Here is a 23,304-nt window from a genome sequence, read left to right as displayed (position 1 = left end):
GCTACCAGTTAAGTTGGCCTACCATGTCATGTCTTGACGTTCGTTCTACAGCCTCGTGATATTGGTAAACCTAACATGACGTTGCGGTCTCACGTTTGACGGGCGTTAAAATAGACCAATAGAAAACAGAGCTCCCACACGCCTAACCAATAGAATTGTCAGAATTCAGCACGAAGGCGGTCTTTCTAAGAAACAGTGCGTATCGGGTTAGGTTGTTAGAAAGTTAATGGCTGGGGGAAAGAGATCCTCCTCAACCCTCGCTTCGGGAGAGTTTCTGGATTCCCTGAAGTAAAAACACGCTAATATACTTAAAGAAAGAACCTGGACGGACGTTTAAGTCAACAGCTAGCTCGTTAACACACGTATTGTGAACATAATTATGCAGGATGCAGTAGCCGGGACGGCAATGCTGACGGACGGCTTCGAGGACGAGATTGACTCGGTGACTCCTCGCTCCCCAGTGGCAGGGATGGGGGTAGGAGCGACACCAGGAGGAGTCGGACTAGGGGGCATTGGTATTGGTGTGGGAGGAAAGAAAGTACGTTTGTACGGCGAACCTGGCGGAGCTGCGGCAGACAGACTGGATTTCAAACTAGCGGCCGCGGCCGTCCTTTCCTCGGGTCCAGGATCCGGCAGCGACGAAGACGAGGTTTCAGAGGTAGCTAAGCTAAGCTAGTTAGCATAGCCCAGGCAAAGGCAACATTCCACTGTTAGCTGTTAGCTCACAGCTGGCAACCACCCGAGAAGGCCGCTGAAATCATATCAAATTAAGCCACATTAAATCCAACAAGCGTTGCTATCAAGTCTAGTGATAATGTAGTGTTTAATGTCGACAGTGTTTGGTGAGACAGTGGAGGTTGTTGACGCCAACCGGCTGAAATGTTTTATTTATAAAGTGCAGGCTGTGGCCACGGCCTAGTTCGGGTGGTAGCGACGACGGCCTCGTTCGGTGCTGTCGTATAGTAACACCCAATATAACTTTGCATGTTCTCCTACTGCTCTCCCGCCCCAGCATATAGAAGATTCAGGACATAAATGTACAAGACACTTAATAACTGCCATTTCGTAGGTGCGCTGCAACTACGTCACATTAGAAAAATCATGTAAATCAAGCTCTGACCGTTACTCAGCTAACTTTTTGATACGTGCAGATAAAGCTGTCTATCGCATTACTGCGAGAATTTTCCACAGTAGGTGTTGACAAATAGGGTATTTGTTGTTTTTCATCGTTGGTGTTTGTCGGTCAGTTTATCTAGGAACACTGTGAAAACAAGCTGTGCCTTGTCACAGTCAGAACAGGTCAAGTCGATGTTGAGAATTGTCCAACTTTTTAGGTGCCGGCAGTCACACACGGCCACAAAAGTGACATTCTTAACTACAATCATATTTTACATCATCTGTGATGAACACACATTACATCAAATGTTTATCTCAAGACTTAGCAATATTAACAGACACCGTGTTCTTTTCGATGAGTGCGACAGAACCACTCTGGGTTATGTTTACGTTATGCCTTGTCTGATGAATTGGCAGTTACATCAGGGATACTGTTGACACCTAAGAGTTTACTCTGACACGTGACTGTAGCATATGCACATATTTGACTTGGACACACTTTTTGTGAACCGTCTTGGTAAAATACTTAAATTTTTTTTATTTCAATATAATTGTTGTCATCTGAAAAAGTGGTGCATGGTTGACTCACAGCAACGCCATCATCAAGGTGTTAAGAGTTTGGAGAGGATTGCACATTACCTGTTGAAACTACTGCTGTTGTACTTAACTAATATCTGATCTGAGTAGTGTGTGTGTAAATAATACTTCCACTGTAACAGCTAGTTGGGAAAAGGATATTGCCACTGTGTTAATGTGCAGATTCAGTTTAAGCGTCTGCTACTAAGAAGCAGAAGATGAACCAAAATATAAGGTCCGACAGTGACATCTCAGACTCTTAAATTGAGTCGTGCTGCAAGTACACAGCAGTGTCATGTTTCCTTATGGAGCTAGCCTGCAGCGTGAGCCTGAAAGGCAGCGTTTGTTGTGGTGTTTCACTCCAGTGGAGTAGTCACAGTTCTGGGCAGTAGCTAAAATCTGAGCCCCTGGATTAAGCAGATGCCATTCCAGGCCTTTCCAGCTCTCTGGATACCAACACTGTGGGAACTGTAGTTCATTAACAGTCAAGACTGATGTCCATTGTTGATTATAAAGGTCTTTGTAGAACTACATTCCCCATGGTTTGTTATGCACAATCATGTAGCTGAATTCCTCCACATAGTTGAGTGCTGACACTCACACAGCATTTGCTCACTCTCCAGCAAGTTCTAAAAGCCTACTGCAGCATATGGATGAACCTAGACAGCATTGTTTACTTGTTAAATGTTAGAGCTTTCCTATCATGTGAAAATATTTTTCTAAAAGGATTTTATGTTCACTGTATTCACTGTCATTTTTGTCAGTTCAGTTTAAAGCAGATAAATGTATGATAACTTTTGGATAACTGATGAAACTTTACAATATATTTTCTCATGTAGTATAGTAATGTATTGTTTGTATTCAGTCTTGTGTGTGTTACCTCAGCCATTACTGTTTGACTTTATGGGTTTTATTTAAAAAAATGCAAAAACAGGTGGAGGATTAGTTTCAGGTAACACATTTAGATACATACATTACAATACATTTCTGCCCTGTAATCTTATAAAGATAATCTTCAAAAAATATTAATGAAGCTTCCAAGTAATGTATTGGTTAAATATGTGCTTGTGTGCAAATGCTGTAATTCCTAGTTTTAGCATTTTTCTTAACCCTTGTATTTTTTGCTTAAAGAAAGGGTTCTTGCATTTGTGGGTAAAAGCAACACGGCATAAATTCAAAATGCTCGTTCTGCCCAGTTGCACTATTACTTTTGTATCAAATTATCTTTTGTAGCATAATAAGGACCCATAATTTTAGGCTGTATTCATTCTAAATTGTAGCTGTCAAATGTATACTGATCTAATTATTATTTTACTGCCTCCCTCTTTGTTTCAGGTGGAGTCATTCATTTTGGACCAGGAGGACCTGGATAACCCCATCATGAAGACAGCGTCAGAACTGCTCTTGTCAAGTGCCACAGACGGTGTTGATTTAAGGACGGTTGATCCTGAAACACAGGCCAGGCTCGAAGCTCTGCTGGAAGCTGCAGGTATGACTGCTTTGTCCCAGCATTGGTCACATTGACAAGACCTAACCCAGGTCAAGTTGCCATTGACCAGTACTTCACCCATCACCCTTTTTTTAACATGGAATGGTCCACATTTTTGCTTTAACAACTTCTACTAATACAAGTAGAAACTTACTTTCTGCCTCAGCTTTTTCCACTCTTTTTGCCTTTACAGTTCTGTTATTATCCGGTTATTGATTGGTGGAATCATAGGGTGAAGTGAGAACCTTCTAGTTTTCATATCAGCACAACGATTCAGAGCGATTTAGTTAAATAAGTTTGATTAGAAGATGTAATCTTGGCATAAGGTCTTCGAAGATTAATCTGTTAGAGTTGAGTGTCCTGGCCTCATTTGGACTTATGAACATTATCGGACAGATTAGCACTGCAACACACTTGAGCCTCTGCAGCTTGAGTGGTGAGACCTGTGGTGAACTGCTAATGGATAATCCCGCTCTATTCCCCAGTCATTCTAAATGACTGGTCTGAACAGAAGACACAATAGTCTTCTCTGCAGACTGACTTGTTTTCTACTTCTGTTTGCTTTAAATCTGGCATCTTCGCACACCTTAATCATAGCTCTTTGTATTATTTCTTTGTAATTGAAGTTGATTTATTGCTACTGATAAGATACTCTGTAGTGTCCTTCAGTATGTTGACAGAAAGTGCCAGGACTATCACCAGGGAGGACTCGTGTGCCTCATGGTTCGGGTCAAATTTATTGGATTTCAAAACATATATAAACATCTATATTTTGAATTAAACCAAAAGAAGGAGGGATATTTTTCGTTTTACAGTGTGCCAACATTTGCGATTTCAATATTTTATTTTAACTCACAATTAAAGCTGAGCCGCACCACTGCAGTCTCATTACTTTGTCAAATTGTTTAATTTCCAATGCATTGTGCTCTACAAACAGAGCCAAAAGGTAAAAAATGTGACTCAGCCTAGCAACTACATTATGTTGAACCTTAAGCATTTGGTGCCTGCTCAGAATTAATCAAGGTTTTTATAAACCTTGAATAAATATTCACGTGTTGATGAGACATTTAAAAAAAACTGTAACTGTATCTTAAAACAGGAACAGGAAACAAGTAAATATCACAAGGACGCCCAGTAAATATGAAATATATTGCTACTAGCTTCTGTTGCCTTTGCACAAAAATATTAAAATCTATAGTTTCTCTTTAAATCTTGGCACAATGACTAAATTATTTCCTCCCACATCTTCCTTACAGTTAATAAATGGTGCAAGTTTTTTACAGGGAGACTGCAGTACTATTCCAAACCTAGATGTCATCTTATCAAAAACAGAACTTTTATTTGATGAAATATAAAGCTGAACCTTTTGGTTAATTTCATTGAAACATCTTATCATGGTTAACAGGTGAAGGTAATATCCCAATAAATTTCGTGCATTTGGACACAAAGATGGACTTGGTTGTCTAGTACATACATTTAGTGGATGGGATAAAAAATACTCATTAATTTTAAGTCTACTCAATACTTGTGATAGTATTAGCTAAACAGTATGTTTGATCCAAACCTATGAACTATGAAGGTAGTAACTGTTTCTGGTCACATTTTTGGTTTAAATTATGTTAATATCAAATAATCCTAGTCCACACACCCTTTGTTTTCCTCTAATTTATTTTGAAGTTTACGTTTAAAAAAACTAATATTGGCATATTCTAAAAATGAACATGAACATGTGACTGACATTGCTATTTTCACTTAATTTCCTTACTGCATCTGTAGATATGCATACATGTTAAGAAGTCCACTGGCAGTGTTTACATGAAACAAACTTTGAATCAAGACAAATGCCCCGTGGGGGAACAGAGGAATTGTTTTTTTCCTTCTGAATACCTTTGTTGCTCTTCAATCAGACCACCACTGCATGCTGTCATGGTGTATCTGTAACAGCAAAGGTCATTTTATATAACGACATCTGTTGAAGATTAATGAAGATGTATATTGAAGATATATTCCTACCTGTTACATTGTTGAGCACTCACAGTTCCAGGCTTTTTCATTTTTCTTAAACCACCATATTGCTCTGTACCTAATGGTACATTTATTTACTTGTAACCAAGCAAATGCAAATGCCTCCAAACTTTCAATTTTTTAGGTAAAAGGTAGAACAACATTTTCTTTCACAAAGACACCAAAAAGTGCAGTAGTTGTTTTTGGTCACCGTACTTCCCGTAATATTTTGGTATCCAGAAGTTGCAGCAGAGTGACTACTCTTCTGTAGCGTAGTTGTTCCACTACCTCATGTCAGTCTGTGGCCTCGGTGAACATGTCTGCCATGGGTCCAGACAGCTGCGGACCAGGAAGTCAGGCTAGAAATAACATCAGTTACTGTATTCTGCTTAAAGGTCCTTTATTCACAGTTAATAGAATAGTAGCTCTTTAGAAAGGTGGGCTGCATACGTTTGATTAGAAGTTAAATGCAGGGTTGTTGATGTCACTCTATGACAGAGGTTAACCAAGTAAATCATTTTTCTGGGAGTATTTTTCTTAGTATCAGCTAACGCCTTAGTTTCCTGTTAAAGCATCCTTGTTTCATGCATGCTTCTTCTGTAGATTGTACTATTTTATATGTAAATGCCATTCAAATTTGGATGCGACGTGTTTGAATATAACATATATCCCCTCACTGGATTTTCTTCTCCCACACTAAAAGATCATGTTTTTGTGTAAACAGTGTTGTTGGAGTTGTGCAAGCACCAGTGCTGATGGGTAAACACTGAGGATACTCTACTTTTCGAAGGATCTGACATCCCTGTCCTCCGTACTAAAATATATTTTCATTAAGTTGTTCTTTTAATTGTTTATTTTCAGATTTTATTAACAATTATTTTGATGCCATTATTCCAGACAATTACCAAGGAATATTCAACATTCCTAAATATGTTATACACGTTGCACACTTTGGAAATTTGTCAAGAAAGACATGAAAAACTATAACTCATAATTTTGCTTTAAAGAGTTGCTGGACTTGGGTCATTGCTGATAGGTCTAGAGTTGCTTCAATCTGATGAATTTTGGAAATAATTACCAAGATACTCTAGAGTGCTAATATATTGTATATTTATACGCTTAAAAATCTTCTTCAGAATGCCATATATGTAAACTTGGGCGTTGAGGTCATGCCATAATTTGGTGTTTCCAGTTTTCTGCATCAGAAAAAAATCGAAGTGGGTTTTTCATTCCCTTCTTCACAGCAGTCTCATTGCAACTGGGATTGCCAGAATGCCCACGAACTTTTCCACAGTTCCCTGTTGCCCTTGGTCAAGGTTCTTCCAGAGGACACTGTACTGCACTGCTTCTGTCCATGAAGACCCTAATCCCACTCCTGCTAGGCAATTAAAAAAAATATGATAGCAAATATGAATGTTTATGAGAATCTGAATCGAGTGCAGTTTTGTAGGTGAAGCATAAAACAAGAGAAATGACTGTCTCTAAATGCACAGTATTTATAGGCCCTAACCCTAACTTTTAGTTCTGCATCAGCTCAAGGTCTCAAACAAATGACAATTGAGACTTTAATTGGCAGCTTAGATCAAAGTGTTTACTTAAATAGCATTGTTGATGTAGTGGGTGTTGCCCCCTCAGTAACTTTCCACTGAGTTTCACTTTAAACACAGAAGAATGTCCACCACTAAGTTCAGCGTCATCAACTTACTAAAATGTTCAGGTCCGGTTTATGATCATTTATACTGTACTTTAAAGAAAAAGTGAAGCTCATGGGTGTTGATCATAGTTTGACTCTAGAATATTGTTTCTTTTTTTAAATGTATCTGTTGGCAAAGAGGTTGTTATAATGCTTGGATCCCCTTGTCTCCCCCAAGGTCTCTCCAATCTGCTTTTGTTTGAGTCAGCTTCATGGTTTTTCTCTGACAAATGTGTTACAGTAAAAGATTAATGATCACCTTTCTTGTTTTCTTCTGCCATAAGGAGTATTGTGAAATTCTCATCTTGAGATCCATACAAAGTTTAATGTGCGTCATAGGCCCTGTGGCAGAAACACAGAGGAGAATTACGAGTACCGGAGTTCTCGTTTACCTGGCTCATGTATGGGTTAAAGCTGAGGCTGAAAAGGTCAAATCTAACACATTCTGGCCTAAGCTCTTTCTTTTTTCCCCCTGGGTCTGTAAACATTGTAACCACACGTACACAGACACTGGGTTTTTCTATTCTGTTTTTGTAGGAAACGGTAGCAAAAGATTGTTTTTCCTCCTGCTCGTTCTTTAATTTTATTCCCCACTTTTGGCTTTCTTTTCCTCTCCATGACAAACACACAAACCTATTTTTTTCGTGAGTGGCATTTTGTTTTTCCCAGCTGTGCTTCTATTCCACGCTGACCACTCTCTCCAGCTTCTGTTCCTCTCACGTTCACTGCCTTTTACCCATCTATAATTCACACAGCAACTTTTTTCTCCTCCTATCATTACCAGATATGATCCATGTCTACTCCAAATCTGAACTAACATTACCCCCAAACTGTATTTGCTCTCGTTTCACAGGTCCAACTGATGCCCTGTGAATATTGTCCATATTATCATTAAAGTTTTACCCAGTCATTGGCAACAAAACAAAGGAAACGAGAATCATAGATGGTGTATTGAAAGTAGTGAAGAAATATTTTGAGCCACATTAACAAGTGCTTGTGTGTGATTTCTGTTTCTGTGTGTGATTATTGTTTTTGTTTTTTTTCTTTTTCTTCTTTGTGTATGCTGCTACTAACTTTGGATTTGGATTGGCTGGACTGGACTTGCTTCTTCATCTGGTCTGGTGTGATTGTGCTGCCCTGTGGTTTGCCTTGCCCTTGCACCTCTGCCTTTTTGGTGTCCGGTAGGCATTGGTAAACTGTCCACTGCCGATGGTAAAGCTTTTGCAGACCCCGAGGTGCTGCGGCGACTGACGTCATCTGTGAGCTGTGCCCTGGATGAGGCTGCAGCAGCCCTGACACGAATGAGAGCAGAAAACACACTCAACGCCGGCCAAGCCGACAAGTATGTATCTTGCCCGTACTGACACTGGCACACAGTACACTGGTCTGTCTTGTAAACAGTGACACGGTCTGTGAGATTCATTTATATTCAGCACAATAATCAGTTTATTCAGGCCCTCTCCCGTGTACAGTACACACATTTGCATGACTCGTAAATGTACTCCTCCGAACTGATTATATAAATGTAGGGCATATGTATGTTGACCTGTCACAGTGGCAGTAATTGTAGCAGTTTGGTTATTTTCAGCCGTAGTTTAGCGGAGGCGTGCTCAGATGGCGATGTCAACGCCGTGCGCAAATTGTTGGACGAGGGACGCAGCGTCAACGAACACACAGAGGAAGGAGAAAGTCTCCTCTGCCTGGCCTGCTCAGCTGGCTACTATGAACTTGCACAGGTGTGTACAAATCCCCAAGTCTGCATGATTTAGTGCACTCCCTTTTTGGAATAAGATGTCCATGATGTTTGGATGAGATGCTTATAATTAAAACTTGAAAGAAGACACAATATAGAGTAATTAAAAATGATCTTTTAGACCATCCAGACCAGAAATTCTATAGTGGTAATGGGAGGTTACTGCAGCACGGCAAAGAGGAATTGTATTTATATTTGAATGTGCCATTCAAATATGAGACATGAACAATACAGAGTCTCAGCAGTAAACTGCCACACCTCATTCTGTACAAATTACAAAAGTCTGTCTTCACAGACATTGTGTGTCTGTCTTTCACATTAGTCTCCTGTTTGGAATATCTGACACACTATTAATATGAGAAAATTGAAGATGAGGATTTGTTTACCATCAATAAAACGCTTTTGTTTTTGTTTATTTAAAATTGTATTACTTTTCCAAAGGTTTTGTTGGCCATGCATGCCAACGTGGAGGACAGGGGCATTAAAGGAGACATAACGCCACTCATGGCTGCAGCCAGTGGAGGTTATGTGGACATTGTCAAACTCCTTTTAGTCCACGGAGCAGATGTAAACGCACAATCCTCCACAGGTAAAAAAAAAAAAATCCTACTTTTGACTTGTTGACGTATTCAAACTGTTTTGCAGTCTGATTAATTTCTCTTTCTCTTTCCAGGCAACACAGCTCTGACGTACGCATGCGCTGGTGGGTTTGTGGATGTGGTGAAAGTGCTGCTCAAAGAGGGTGCTAATATTGAGGACCACAATGAGAATGGACACACGCCTCTAATGGAGGCAGCCAGCGCTGGCCACGTGGAGGTGGCCAGAGTACTGTTGGAGTATGGCGCAGGCATCAACACACACTCCAATGAGTTTAAAGAGAGCGCTCTCACACTTGCGTGCTATAAAGGTCAGAGTTTCCTGGATTGGCATTTTTCCCCCCTAAATTCTGTCTGTTTCTAATGCTTTTTGTCTTCGTCCGCTGCAGGTCACTTAGACATGGTGCGGTTTCTGTTAGAGGCTGGAGCGGACCAGGAACATAAAACAGATGAGATGCACACAGCACTGATGGAGGCGTGCATGGTGAGCATCTGACCCAAACCACAACAGCACCTGTGAATTCATGAAATTTCTTTTATTTTTTTTATTTCAAGAACAAGCTGGACTATACTATAGACCATAGACTACACTATATAAAAAAATCTTTAAAGATGCAAACTTGGAGGTACAGGTCATACTTGCGTATGTTTATGTTGGGATAAAATTTAGTTGTTTATGTGAGAATGTTCTACAAAATGCGAGCTGCTGCTTTTTTTTAAGTCATGTATTTTTTTTAATGGTTGAAATTATGTTTGTGTTCATGTGCTTATCTACACATTCTTTGTCTGTCACGCTGTCCCAGGACGGCCATGTGGAGGTTGCGCGGCTGCTGTTGGACAGCGGTGCTCAGGTCAACATGCCAGCTGATTCCTTTGAGTCGCCCCTGACCCTTGCAGCCTGCGGGGGACATGTGGAGCTGGCAGCCCTGCTCATAGAGAGAGGAGCCAATTTGGAAGAGGTACGTAGTAAGGGCACTGTCAAATAATAGCAACAAATTATTTCATGTTTTTCTGTCTACAAACATGGAATTTATTTAGTGCTATAAATGTACCATTTTGCCCAGTCTGTAGTAGAGAGTGCAGAGTGATGCTAGTTTTAACGTTATGGTTTTCCGCTGCTGCTTGTCTCCAGGTTAATGATGAGGGCTACACTCCCTTGATGGAAGCAGCTAGAGAAGGCCACGAAGAGATGGTAGCATTGTTACTGGCTCAAGGTAAGGATGTTTTGTGTATTTCGGGCTTCATTTTTTGTAAACAACCCTCCTCTGTTTCCCTCTTCATATCAGTCAAATAATGTGGTAGTTGTTGATAGCTTAACCTGTTTTCAGAACTTCACTGGCCCTTCCATTTTTGGTCATGTTGTTCAGGTGCCAACATCAATGCTCAGACGGAGGAAACCCAGGAGACAGCTTTGACTCTAGCTTGCTGCGGGGGCTTCTTGGAAGTAGCAGACTTCCTCATCAAGGCTGGGGCAGATATTGAGCTCGGCTGCTCGACTCCTTTAATGGAGGCTGCACAGGAAGGCCATTTGGAGTTGGTCAAGTACCTATTGGCTGCTGGTATGCAAAAGAAATGGGCATAAATATGTGAGGTGGATAGATGAGACTCCGAAAGTGATATATCTGTATCTACAATATTTCCATCAGGGGCAAACGTTCATGCCACTACAGCAACAGGTGACACAGCGTTGACGTACGCGTGTGAGAACGGACACACTGATGTCGCTGATGTGCTGCTGCAGGCTGGAGCCAACTTGGTAAGGCGTCTCCTCTGTGTCACTCGTGATTGCTTATTTCTTCCATTTAATGAGTCAGAAACTAAACAGATGTTCTTTTTTTTCTGTGTCGAAGTAGAACAGTCTACACTCAGAGAAACTAAACAGATGTTCTTTTTTTTCCTGTGTCGAAGTAGAACAGTCTACAATGGATTGAATATTTGTCAGAATACTCTATTTATTTTCTTAATCCTTGTCTTGAAGGAGCATGAGTCTGAAGGAGGGCGCACACCCTTAATGAAGGCAGCAAGGGCGGGACACCTGTGTACCGTGCAGTTTCTGATCAGTAAAGGTCTGTAAAGAGTTTTCCCTTAAACCAATGTATGTCTGGTCTCATATTAGGCTTAAAAATGTCCAATACAAGAACACCTGTTGAGTAAAATTTTTTTTTACAAATCCAATACAAGAACACCTGTTGAGTAAACTTTTTTTTTGTTACAATCTATTTTACCGTATCATAGACAAGAGACACTAGCTAATATATAAGTGTAACGTCAGATCATTTCAAAATGCTTTTACAAAAATTAAATGTGTTTATACTCCTGATCAGAGTCAGATGCAATGCACCACGGACAGATAAGACATGCTTCTTTTTTATTGGCTGCCTTCAGTAATGTTTTATTAAGCATGTTCACCTCAATAATTCCCACCTACTCCAGTACCTAGTTCACAATATCTTATCTGTGCTAATGTCTAGTGTCTAATGTGTGTAGCAGCTTCGAAAATAAAATGAAGAGTGTTGTTACTGCCGTTGTCTGGCCGCCAAATCACCTATAGTAATTAACGCTGGTGAATTTCTTTGTTCTGCACAGGTGCTAACGTGAACAGAGCTACCGCTAACAACGACCACACAGTGGTGTCTCTAGCGTGTGCTGGAGGACATCTGGCCGTGGTGGAGTTGCTGCTAGCTCATGGGGCAGATCCGACGCACAGACTCAAAGTAATGCTCAGACCACTGACAGTTTTTATGTTCTGTATTTGCGATACAAATGTATTGTACTAAATCATGTTTGGGGTTTTTTTTGTAGGATGGTTCAACCATGTTGATAGAAGCTGCTAAGGGTGGCCACACCAATGTGGTGTCCTATTTGTTGGACTATCCCAACAACATCCTGTCTGTCCCAGCACCTGACCTGTCCCAGCTCACGCCCCCCTCACAAGATCCTTCTCAGGTGACTGTGCCTACACAACAACATTTTATTTAATATCAGACATTTGTTTTGTTTTGGTTTTTTTTCAATGTTGCTCAAGCAAATGCTTTCCTACTTTCAAACAGGTTCCTCGTGTCCCAATCCAAGCTCTCGCCATGGTAGTGCCCCCTCAAGAGCCCGACAGAGCGCCGTCAAATATTACCACACCCTCGCCCATCTCCAGTAAAGGTAAACGATGCTACATGTCACCCTGTAAGAGAATTAAAAAATATGCTCTTTCTGTAAGTAAATACCCATTTAACCTTATTGCTCTTTTCGATCCAGGCATGTCCAAACAGAGACAAGCGTCCCTACAGCCTGGCAGCCCCGCCTCAGTCAGTCGAGGGCCTGAAGCAGAGCCCCTACCGCCCTTTCACTTATGCCAACCGCTTGAGTGCATTGTGGAGGAGACGGAGGGCAAGCTGAACGAGCTTGGCCAGAGAATCAGCGCCATCGAAAAGGCTCAGCTTCAGTCCCTGGAGCTCATTCAGGGGGAGCCACTCACCAAAGACAAGATTGAGGAACTGAAGAAGAGCCGGGAGGAGCAGGTATGGTCATCCTCTTGATTGTGAATGTAACATTACAAAAAAAAAAAAAAAAAAAAAAAAAAATCAGTCACCAATGAAGGCAACCATGTCACTGCCAATTAGGTGCAGAAGAAGAAGAAAATCTTGAAGGAGTTGCAGAAGGTAGAGCGCCAGCTACAGCTGAAAACACAGCAACAGTTCACCAAAGAGTACATGGAGGCAAAGGGCTTAAAAGATGAACAAGAGGGCGTTGTGAGTCAGGGCCCGGGTCCCGGGAGTACAACACCTGTACTGGACCATCCACCTTGTGCATCAGGTCCACACCTACACTCAAGCTCCGACACAGACGAAGAGGCAAACAAAGATGACGAGCAGGAAGAGCATCCAGGGGAGAATGGAGAAGAGGTGAAGTTCACAGACTGTTTGATCTGTATGAATGTTAGCCAATGACTCTTAACAGAATTTTGACCGAGTCTGTTTGTTTTGTTCTTTGGGACTTTTTATAGGAAGAGGAAGAGGATGATGATGATGAAGAAGAGTGTTCAGAGGAAGAGGCAGATGGGGAAGAAGAAGACTACCCCAAGCTTCCTCAGGTGGGTTCGATCCTCTACAGGGATGGACCACAGTTGCCGCAGCAGCCTCCTCTGCCCCCTTCTCCACAGGCTCAGCCCCAGCCTCCTCCTCCACCTCTTCAGTCTGCCTTCGTCCCCATCCAGCCCCTGCCGGACTACAACCCTGCAGACTATGCAGGAAGCACCAGCCCAGAGCTGCAGAGAGTACTGGTAGGGCAACAGATGCTGGGGCAGCAACCTGGCCAGGGACCACAGTTAGCAGGGTTAGGACCGGGGATGATACCCCAGCAGGCCCCAGATGGCCTGATGGTAGCAACACCCGCACAGACGCTCACAGACACGCTTGATGACATCATGGCAGGTAGGCGTGTTTCCACCACTTTTTCCAGATGTTTTCTTTCCCCCCAGAGTGTCCAGTTTTTACTAATAAATAAATTTCATCGCAGCAGTGAGCAACCGCGTTCCTATGTTGAACACTACGACCTCACCTACCCCGCTGTCCCAGCCACCCACACAGACGCCTGCAAACATGGCCTCCCCACCTTCAGTCCTGCCTCTCTATCCTGCCGTTGACATCGATGCACATGTAAGACATTTTGTATCACACAGAGACTTTCAGAAAGTGAACATTAGTAATACACAAAGTCCTTTAACATGCTGAGGAATGTGATTGTTCCACACAGACGGAAAGCAACCATGATACAGCGCTGACACTGGCATGTGCAGGCGGACATGAGGAACTGGTCTCTGTTCTAATTGCACGGGGAGCAAACATCGAGCACAGGGACAAAAAAGGTACGAAAGTGTAGGAATTGATGATTAGTTTATGGTAATGGCTTTTTTTATTTTTTTATTTTTTTTTATCAATTAATTGAAAATGAGAGTATTCCGGCATATTGGTATAATACAGTCGACTTCTAGATATAAAAATAATAACAAATGATCTGCCCTCCACAGGTTTTACACCTCTGATCCTGGCTGCCACTGCTGGTCACGTAGGAGTGGTTGAAGTGCTGCTGGACAAAGGGGGAGACATTGAGGCCCAGTCGGAGAGAACCAAAGACACACCTCTCTCTCTGGCTTGTTCCGGGGGACGCCAAGAGGTGACAGAGTTTTTTTTTTTGGTTTGTCTTCACTTATATAACTGTTGCTTTGTTATTTGTGCTTTAACTGTTGGCTTGTTGTATTTGCAGGTTGTTGAGTTGCTGCTACTTCGGGGAGCCAATAAAGAACACCGCAATGTTTCCGACTACACGCCTTTGAGCCTGGCTGCTTCTGGGGGTTACGTCAACATCATCAAAATCCTCCTCAACGCGGGTGCTGAGATTAACTCCAGGTACAGCGATTATTATGGGTTAATTTAGCCCAGAGTATAGGTGACAGGTTCATTCTTGAGAATTAATTTTGTCCATTGTTTAGATTGCTTTATACATATATATATATACACACTGCTAAATATTTGCTACAAATAAGACTGTTTTCAGAGGTGACATGATTCATACAAAGAAAATAATAATTCTTGTTATGTCACTTCTTCTCCAGAACTGGCAGTAAGCTGGGAATCTCTCCGTTGATGCTAGCAGCCATGAACGGTCATGTACCGGCAGTGAAGCTTCTGCTGGACATGGGTTCAGACATCAACGCCCAAATTGAAACAAACAGAAACACAGCCCTGACCTTAGCCTGCTTCCAGGGACGGGCTGAGGTCGTCAGTCTGCTGCTAGACCGCAAAGCCAACGTCGAGCATCGTGCTAAGGTGACAGGATGTTCTTTGAGATCTTATTATATCGCCTGAAATTATAATTTTCTTGCCCAAATGATACATTCCGACAAGATAGTTGTGTTTGTAGTGTTTTAGCTGCTGCTTATCTGATCTCTTTTCCTCCTTCACCTCGTACAGACCGGTCTTACTCCTTTGATGGAGGCAGCTTCAGGAGGCTATGCAGAGGTGGGTCGAGTGCTTCTGGATAAAGGCGCTGATGTCAATGCTCCACCCGTTCCCTCATCTCGAGACACAGCGCTCACCATTGCTGCTGACAAGGGCCACTACAAGTTTTGCGAACTGCTCATCAACAGGTAGAAAACCTCCCCTGCATGTTCCAGTTGACAAATTATTTCAATTAAGTCCCAGTTTCTACCAAATATACTTTCAGCCTCACCGCCTGTTCAGCTGTATCTGTTTCTGACTTGTCTTGTTTTTGCAGGGGGGCCCATATTGACGTACGAAACAAGAAAGGGAACACTCCTTTGTGGTTGGCGGGAAATGGCGGTCATTTCGACGTGGTCCAGCTCCTGGTGCACGCCAGCGCCGACGTGGACGCAGCAGACAACCGCAAGATTACACCACTCATGGCTGCGTTCCGAAAGGTGCAGGGTTTCCCCGAGTCTCAGCTTGTTGTGGTTTCTTGCTGCTACTCTCTTCTGACTTACCTTTGAATTCTCCACTTTAGGGTCACGTGAAGGTTGTGCAATATCTTGTGAAGGAAGTCAACCAGTTCCCATCAGATGTCGAGTGTATGAGGTACATCGCCACGATTGCAGATAAGGTAGGTGGTGTTTTTTTTTCTTTCTGGTGCTCTGGTGCTCAGTGTCAGGATTTATTTGTCTACTTTATTTGTCATAGCAGAGCTATAACTCTGTTTTGTTTCTTTTTAGGAGCTGTTGAAGAAGTGCCACCAGTGCATGGAGACCATCGTCAAAGCCAAAGACCAGCAGGCAGCTGAGGCCAACAAGAACGCAAGCATCCTCCTGAAGGAGCTGGACTTGGAGAAGGTAATGTAAAGAAAAATATTGTAACTTTAAAAGTAAAACGACTGTGAATTTACGGCATGAATTTAAGTTGTTGTTTTTTTTTTTGGTGTACTCCTCAGTCACGAGAGGAGAGCAAGAAGCAGGCCTTGGCTGCCAAGCGGGAGAAGCGCAAGGAGAAACGCAAGAAGAAGAAGGAGGAGCAGAAGAGAAAGCAAGAGGAAGAGGAGGGACAGAAAGTCAAGGAGGACTCGTCCGAAATGCAGGAGCAGAAGGAGGATTCAGCTGAAGGTTTGCCTTCTATGGGTTTTCTAAAAAAAAAAAAAAAAAATTAAAATTGAATCCACATTTGTGCTGCAGTAATGTTAGTTGTGGTGACCTCTACTGTTTCACCTTTACCCAACGTAGAAGCAGAAGTTCCCATCGAGCCTCCCAGTGCAACCACCACCACCACCATTGGGATATCTGCCACCTCCACCACCTTCACCACAGCTTTTGGTAAGAAGAGAGCTAGTGTGGCCACCACCCCGAGCACCAATCGCAAAAACAAAAAGAACAAGACGAAGGACTCGCCCAACGAACCAATCATATTACAGGATCCGCAGGTGAGCATTTCGACAGGCGTTACCACTTTTTTTAGCCATGCGTTTGGATTGTATTGGGCTTAATTTTATTTACTATCTTTTAAGGTTGCACTAGCACAACACAAAGCTGACAAGAACAAGATCCACGGCGAGCCCCGGGGCGGTGGCGGGGGAGCAGCGGGCGGTAACAGCGACTCTGACCCCTTGGACAGCACCGACTGTGCCAGTGAGAGCAGTAGCAGTGGGGGCAAAAGTCAAGAGCTCAACTATCTCCCTGATCTCAGCTCATCCGCGTCCTCTTCCTCCTCCTCTTCTTCCTCATCCTCCTCCTCGGTGCCCTCTTCAGGAGCGGCCCAAACCATCCTGCATGGTCCCGAAAAGAGACACTGTCCTCAGCCACAGAGTGACAAACTGGACAACAAGGTCACAGTCTCCATCTCAAAGCCAATGCAGAGGTGAGTGATCAGTTGTCATCTTACACAAGGGGTGACGCACGGGGGTCTTCAACCTGTGGCTCCTCAGTCCTTTTGTGGCTCCATATAGGATGACTTATTTGTGAATGGACCAAATTCAGCCTGACCTACTTTTCAAACAAGAGATGAATAATTAATACGTCCCATCCAACCAGCCAGTATCTCAGTGGATAGGAGTAGAACTCATCTGTGACTGTCTGATAGTGTACCATAGTGTGCTTTATTTTCTGATTGTTGCCTACAAAACAACATAATTTGCAGCTTAAACTTTGGTCAGTTATGAATTTCTAAGCAGCACAGTAGGAAGCTGCGTTTAAGCAATTGCATTCTTTGTGTACTTCATTATAATTTTGTAATATAACTGCAGTATTTAAAACTTTGTACACTGCACTAATTTAATTGGTTGAAATGTTGATGTGTCCCTTTGTGAATTTTTATTTAGCGTTAAAAATGCTACAAATGGCTCTTCAGGTGTTGAGCTAATGCCTGTGTCCAGACGAACTTCAGTTTCTCTTCTTACTTTCTCCCTCTGAATATATTTCAAATTGAGGTTTTTCTTTTTACTTTAACGCTGACCCCTGTTTGTGTACGTTGTCACAGAGCTCCAGACACAAACGACTCCTCCACCTCCAACTCCTTGCCCTCACCATTCAAGACCATGGCTCTACCTGTCACTTCACCCAACAGTAAGCTCAGCCTCACAAGTCCAAAGAGAGGCCAGAAGAGAGAAGAAGGTTGGAAGGAGGTGGTCAGAAGGTTAGTTTTGTTTTGTTTTTTTTGTACCTACCTAAAAAATGGTGATGGCCTATAAAAAAATAATTTCAAATGCCAGGTGTTAGGAGAGAAATAATCGTTGCCCCTTACTCTGTTTCTTTTTAAGATCAAAGAAGTTGTCGGTGCCTGCCTCTGTTGTTTCTCGAATCATGGGCCGGGGGGGCTGCAACATCACAGCCATCCAGGACGTGACGGGAGCTCACATCGACGTGGACAAACAGAAGGACAAGAACGGAGAGAGGATGATCACTATCAGGTAATATTGTCTCCCTCTGGTGGGCTGTGCACCCTAGTGCAGCTCAGCGCTAAATGTATTTGTGGTGTGTGCCAGCACTTATGTATCATCCATAAATACATTTGTAGACATATTCAAGACCCTTCAACACACTATTATTGATAACACGATCTTTGTAATGGTAAATCTGTATCATATAATGTCACATATTTATGAGGACTTATTATTTAAGGAGCAGCTATTTTTTGCCTTCTTATTTGCACATTAAAGGTGATCAAAGCAGAAATTAAAATCTGAACCTTTTGTTTCTCAGAGGAGGAACGGAGTCGACAAGATATGCAGTCCAGCTGATCAACGCCCTAATCCAAGACCCAGCCAAAGAGCTTGAAGATCTAATCCCAAGGAATCACATCAGAGCTCCGGGCCCTAAAGCGTCCTCTACAGCCTTCTCGAGTACCGCGGGGACCACCAGCGGTTCATCCACCGGCCCGAAAGCCCTCAGCTCGCTAGTCACCTCCTCAGGCGTCTCGTTTCAGCCCTCCTCATCTTCATCGTCATCATCCTCTCAGGCTGGAAAGCTCGGGAAGGGCCTGTCGTCAAATGTCAGACAGCCTTTCCCTGTGTCTTTGCCGCTGGCATACGCCCACCCTCAGCTCGCTCTTCTCGCTGCTCAGACCATGCACCAGATCAGACACCCACGTTTGCCCATGGCTCAGTTTGGTGGTACCTTCTCTCCTGCTGCCAGCACATGGGGACCCTTCCCCGTGCGCCCTGTGAGTCCCGGCAGTGCTAACAGCTCCCCCAAACACAACGGAGGAAGCAGCAGCGCTGGTCAGGCCAGACCCAACTCAACTCACAGTGATCACAGCCCAGCAGCCAGCTCATCAGCTCCAGTGACGACCACCAACACCGCCACCACCAGTGCGCCCCACACATCCACGGCTGCAGCTTCCCCTCATACACCCAACCCCACACCTTACATCCCCCAGCCAAGTATCCCCACGCCTTCCTCCGTCAGGAAACAGCTTTTCGCCCCTGACCCCAAGCCCGCCGGTGTCACCTCCGTGTCCGCGGCTGCTACCGCAGCTGCTAACGCAGCACGAGGCACGGGTTCTCCCGCGCATCACAGCTCCACTACAGCAACCGCAAACACCTCTCAGCAGCCGATTGGACCTATCTCGCAGCCACACATCCAGCCGCCTAAAACAGAGCCAAATGCTGTTGCACTTCCTGGAAAAGAGAAGACTTCTCTCCCCGTAGAGAACCAGCCTGGTCCAGTCGGTGAGAACATCAACTCTCTGGGCTACTCCGCCTCTGCCTTGGCTTTACCTCCAAAGTCGGAGCCTCGACAACATTTACCTGCCCCTCCCACCTGTGTAGCATCTACAGAGACCCCGCTCCCCCTCCTTGTCGCGCAGACCAGCTCCCACCTCCCATCAGCTCCACCGCCTGTCCTGTCACACAACGTCGCACACCCCAGCAACACGGTACCCCATTTCTCAGCCCCAGCGCCAAGAGTCTCCCATCGTATGCAGCCAACAGGGCCTTACTATTCTGTTCCTGAACAACAGCAGCAGCAGCAGCAGCAGCAGACGACGACGCAGCAGCAGCAGCAATCTGTGTTTGTTCCCTTCAGCGCTCACCAGGAACCACCAAAACAGACTCAAAACCAGACGTCTCAGCCCAACACTTTGCCTCCACAAGCGCAAACTCAGGCTCAAGGCTCCCTTCAAGTCTCCGCTAACCTGGGCATGATGAACGGTTCTCAGATGCAGCATGTGGCCAGTGCAGGAAAGCCTCAGCAGATGCCGCCCAACTTCGGCCCTGCAGGCCTCTTCAACTTCAGCAGCATCTTCGATAACAACAACCAGGTACGTTAAGTAGTTTCAGCGGTCAGTTATTGTTCTAATCATTTAGTTTTGACATTTTTGTCCTGTTAATAAACATGATCAAATGTTCTGGCCCATAGGTTGGGAACAATCAGGTGTGGGGTGCATGCCACCTGCCTGCTCGCTCACCCCCGGAGCAGTCGTACTCGGCCCCACACGCCTACATGAGCATGGGTCAGATTGAGAATATGATGCCCCCGCCTCCTCCAGACAGCTCCAAAGCTCCTGGTTACCGCTCTGCCTCCCAGAGGATGGTCAACAGTCCCATCGGTACTTGACATTTTTCTGTCTGGTGTGCTGACATCGTTAGTGTCAGTGGAGTTTGTTTGAAGTCCGTTTGGACTCAGAGCCAACGTTTGAGGTCTTTGTCCTTGTTCATCCACAGCACTGACCAGCTACGCCACCAGTATCTCTGGCAGCCCTGTGTACCTGCACGGTCACACCACGGTCGGCGCGCCCTCCTTCAGCAGACAGCACTTTTCCCCTCATCCATGGAGTGCATCCACATCAGGTACTTCACTTTTTAGATATTTTTTACCTTAGAAAAACATGTCATGAACTTTCTTTTCTTTCATAAGAAATTACTAAATTACTTTGATACTGATTTGCTTTTAACTCTTTAATAACTTTTTTTTTCCCTCTCAGGTGAATCTCCTGTCCCTCCTCCCTCAACAGTGTCGTCTTCTGCCCTTTCCACCTCAGTCGTGGCGCCTCATCTGTGTTTGTTCCCTTCAGCGCTCACCAGGAACCACCAAAACAGACTCAAAACCAGACGTCTCAGCCCAACACTTTGCCTCCACAAGCGCAAACTCAGGCTCAAGGCTCCCTTCAAGTCTCCGCTAACCTGGGCATGATGAACGGTTCTCAGATGCAGCATGTGGCCAGTGCAGGAAAGCCTCAGCAGATGCCGCCCAACTTCGGCCCTGCAGGCCTCTTCAACTTCAGCAGCATCTTCGATAACAACAACCAGGTACGTTAAGTAGTTTCAGCGGTCAGTTATTGTTCTAATCATTTAGTTTTGACATTTTTGTCCTGTTAATAAACATGATCAAATGTTCTGGCCCATAGGTTGGGAACAATCAGGTGTGGGGTGCATGCCACCTGCCTGCTCGCTCACCCCCGGAGCAGTCGTACTCGGCCCCACACGCCTACATGAGCATGGGTCAGATTGAGAATATGATGCCCCCGCCTCCTCCAGACAGCTCCAAAGCTCCTGGTTACCGCTCTGCCTCCCAGAGGATGGTCAACAGTCCCATCGGTACTTGACATTTTTCTGTCTGGTGTGCTGACATCGTCAGTGTCAGTGGAGTTTGTTTGAAGTCCGTTTGGACTCAGAGCCAACGTTTGAGGTCTTTGTCCTTGTTCATCCACAGCACTGACCAGCTACGCCACCAGTATCTCTGGCAGCCCTGTGTACCTGCACGGTCACACCACGGTCGGCGCGCCCTCCTTCAGCAGACAGCACTTTTCCCCTCATCCATGGAGTGCATCCACATCAGGTACTTCACTTTTTAGATATTTTTTACCTTAGAAAAACATGTCATGAACTTTCTTTTCTTTCATAAGAAATTACTAAATTACTTTGATACTGATTTGCTTTTAACTCTTTAATAACTTTTTTTTTCCCCTCTCAGGTGAATCTCCTGTCCCTCCTCCCTCAACAGTGTCGTCTTCTGCCCTTTCCACCTCAGTCGTGGCGCCTCCTCCTCAGCCTAAGCAAGGCAACTCATCACAGCAGGACAGGAAGGTTCCTCAACCCATTGGCACGGAGCGATTGGCCAGGATCAGGCAGACGGGTTCGATCAACCCTCCTCTCCTCACCACCAGCTACACCGCGTCTGTTGGGCAGGGAGGGATTTGGTCGTTCGGGGTTGGCAGTGCTTCAGGTAGGAGAAGTATTTGAGGCAAAACTTTGAACTTGAAATATAGTTTTTGTTGCTGACATCGTAACCCATCAGGTGTTTGTGCTTATGCAGAAGCAATGTCTGGTTGGTCCCAGCCCCTGATGAGCAGCCACATGATGCACCCCCAACTGCAGGCGGAACAGTCGGCCTTCTCTCAGCACCAGCCCATGGAGCAGGATGACACGGGCATTGCAAACCCGGCCAACAACTACCACCAGCCTCAGCATCTGCCCAACAGTTACATTGACTTCCCAAAGGTAACAAAACCCCTCACAGCTGTGTGACCTGTTTGACCTCTGTCTTTGCTTCGTCATCAGATTTTACCTTTGGCCTCTTTGTTTCTGCCTGTGCAGGGGATGCCTATGTCGATGTATGGAGGAACCATGCTGGCCCCTCACCCTCCCATGGCAGAGGGTCCAGGGGGACCGATGTACAATGGTTTGCACGCTGGTGACCCCGCATGGAGCCCCATAATCAAAGTGGTCCCAAACAGTGCAGATAGTTCTGACCCACAGCAGCAGGTGAAAAATGGGTTCTTTTTTTACATCTTTACTGTTGAATGGTCTCTGATTTTTTTTTTCTGAAATTCATGTTGAACAATACTAAGATTTCTTGACTTGTGTGTCTCTCTCTCCTTCAGGTGTGGCCTGGTACCTGGGCACCTCATGTGGGCAACGTGCACCTAAACCACGTCAACTAGACAGTGTCCACATCAAACAAATACGCACCGCATGACCCAGGGGTGGGAGGGCGCAAACATGACTTACCAACAGACGGATGTGACCGATTGAGGCGAAGAAATAAAAAAAAAAAAGAAGAATTAATGAATTCATGTTAACTCAAGTAGAGACCTAAGAGCGCAGCGCAGAGGTGAAAGATTAGGCCGTTGTTCTAACGCCATTCTTTGTGCCTATCTCAGACAACGAGAAAGAAAATTGGGGAGAGCTGTTATCCATGTTCTGACGATTTAACACGTGCGCGTTCACTTGTTCAACAGAATCCGTTCTCTGCGTAGTTTAGAGATTTTTTGACTTAAACCCACATACACCGTTCTTGGGCAGCAGGGGCTCAAAATGAAGTAGCTATTTAAACTCGGCCCAAAAACTAGATGATGATGATTACCTAAAGAGAAAGAGAAATCAGAACCTTTTAGAGTGGTAAATACATGTATAATTGTTTACATACTAAAAAGGGTTAAAATGAGAGTAAATTTCATGTCGTATAGTGGCTCTACTTTATGTAGCCTGTATTAATGTGAAATATTTACCTTAATATTCAATAAAAAGATTGAAAAGTACTGTGTATACTGGTCATTAAAAATGTTTTTTTTGCAGTTGAATATTTCCCAACTCAACATTCAGGAGCTTTGAAGATGTGCACCTAAATACTGGAGTACAACAGTTTATA

General features: G+C 44.1%; 1 protein-coding gene across 7 annotated transcripts; it reads left to right on the top strand.

Moving 5' to 3' along the window:
- The first annotated feature begins 178 nt into the window (after positions 1–178).
- Positions 179–23,194, top strand: ankhd1 (ankyrin repeat and KH domain containing 1). 7 transcript variants are annotated; one of them, XM_017039331.2, is made up of 41 exons: positions 179–288; positions 386–658; positions 3,028–3,181; positions 8,064–8,220; positions 8,452–8,614; positions 9,073–9,220; positions 9,305–9,538; positions 9,617–9,711; positions 10,025–10,186; positions 10,360–10,441; positions 10,595–10,786; positions 10,874–10,983; positions 11,206–11,293; positions 11,814–11,941; positions 12,030–12,173; positions 12,278–12,380; positions 12,477–12,739; positions 12,842–13,123; positions 13,225–13,651; positions 13,737–13,876; positions 13,974–14,085; positions 14,248–14,393; positions 14,484–14,626; positions 14,833–15,046; positions 15,191–15,366; positions 15,495–15,657; positions 15,741–15,836; positions 15,946–16,062; positions 16,161–16,329; positions 16,447–16,643; positions 16,728–17,077; positions 17,696–17,851; positions 17,976–18,125; positions 18,418–19,750; positions 20,739–20,963; positions 21,062–21,251; positions 21,367–21,492; positions 21,628–21,879; positions 21,970–22,154; positions 22,251–22,418; positions 22,538–23,194. In XM_017039331.2, the coding sequence occupies exons 2-41, from the start codon at positions 407–409 to the stop codon at positions 22,595–22,597; spliced, it is 8,052 nt and encodes a 2,683-aa protein (XP_016894820.1). In that variant the 5' UTR covers positions 179–288; positions 386–406; the 3' UTR covers positions 22,598–23,194. The 7 variants fall into 7 exon arrangements, with proteins under 7 accessions (XP_016894820.1, XP_024918994.1, XP_008325642.1 ...); XM_025063226.1 differs by having other exon boundaries at positions 190–658; positions 12,848–13,123; XM_008327420.3 differs by having other exon boundaries at positions 190–658; positions 13,740–13,876.
- Positions 23,195–23,304: the final 110 nt, after the last annotated feature.

The sequence above is a fragment of the Cynoglossus semilaevis genome, chromosome 15 (assembly GCF_000523025.1).
Source record: "Cynoglossus semilaevis isolate Cse_v1.0 chromosome 15, Cse_v1.0, whole genome shotgun sequence".
Lineage (NCBI taxonomy): Eukaryota > Metazoa > Chordata > Actinopteri > Pleuronectiformes > Cynoglossidae > Cynoglossus > Cynoglossus semilaevis.
The sequence above is the reverse complement of the archived record's forward strand: the minus strand, read 5'-3'. Positions and strand labels throughout refer to the sequence as shown.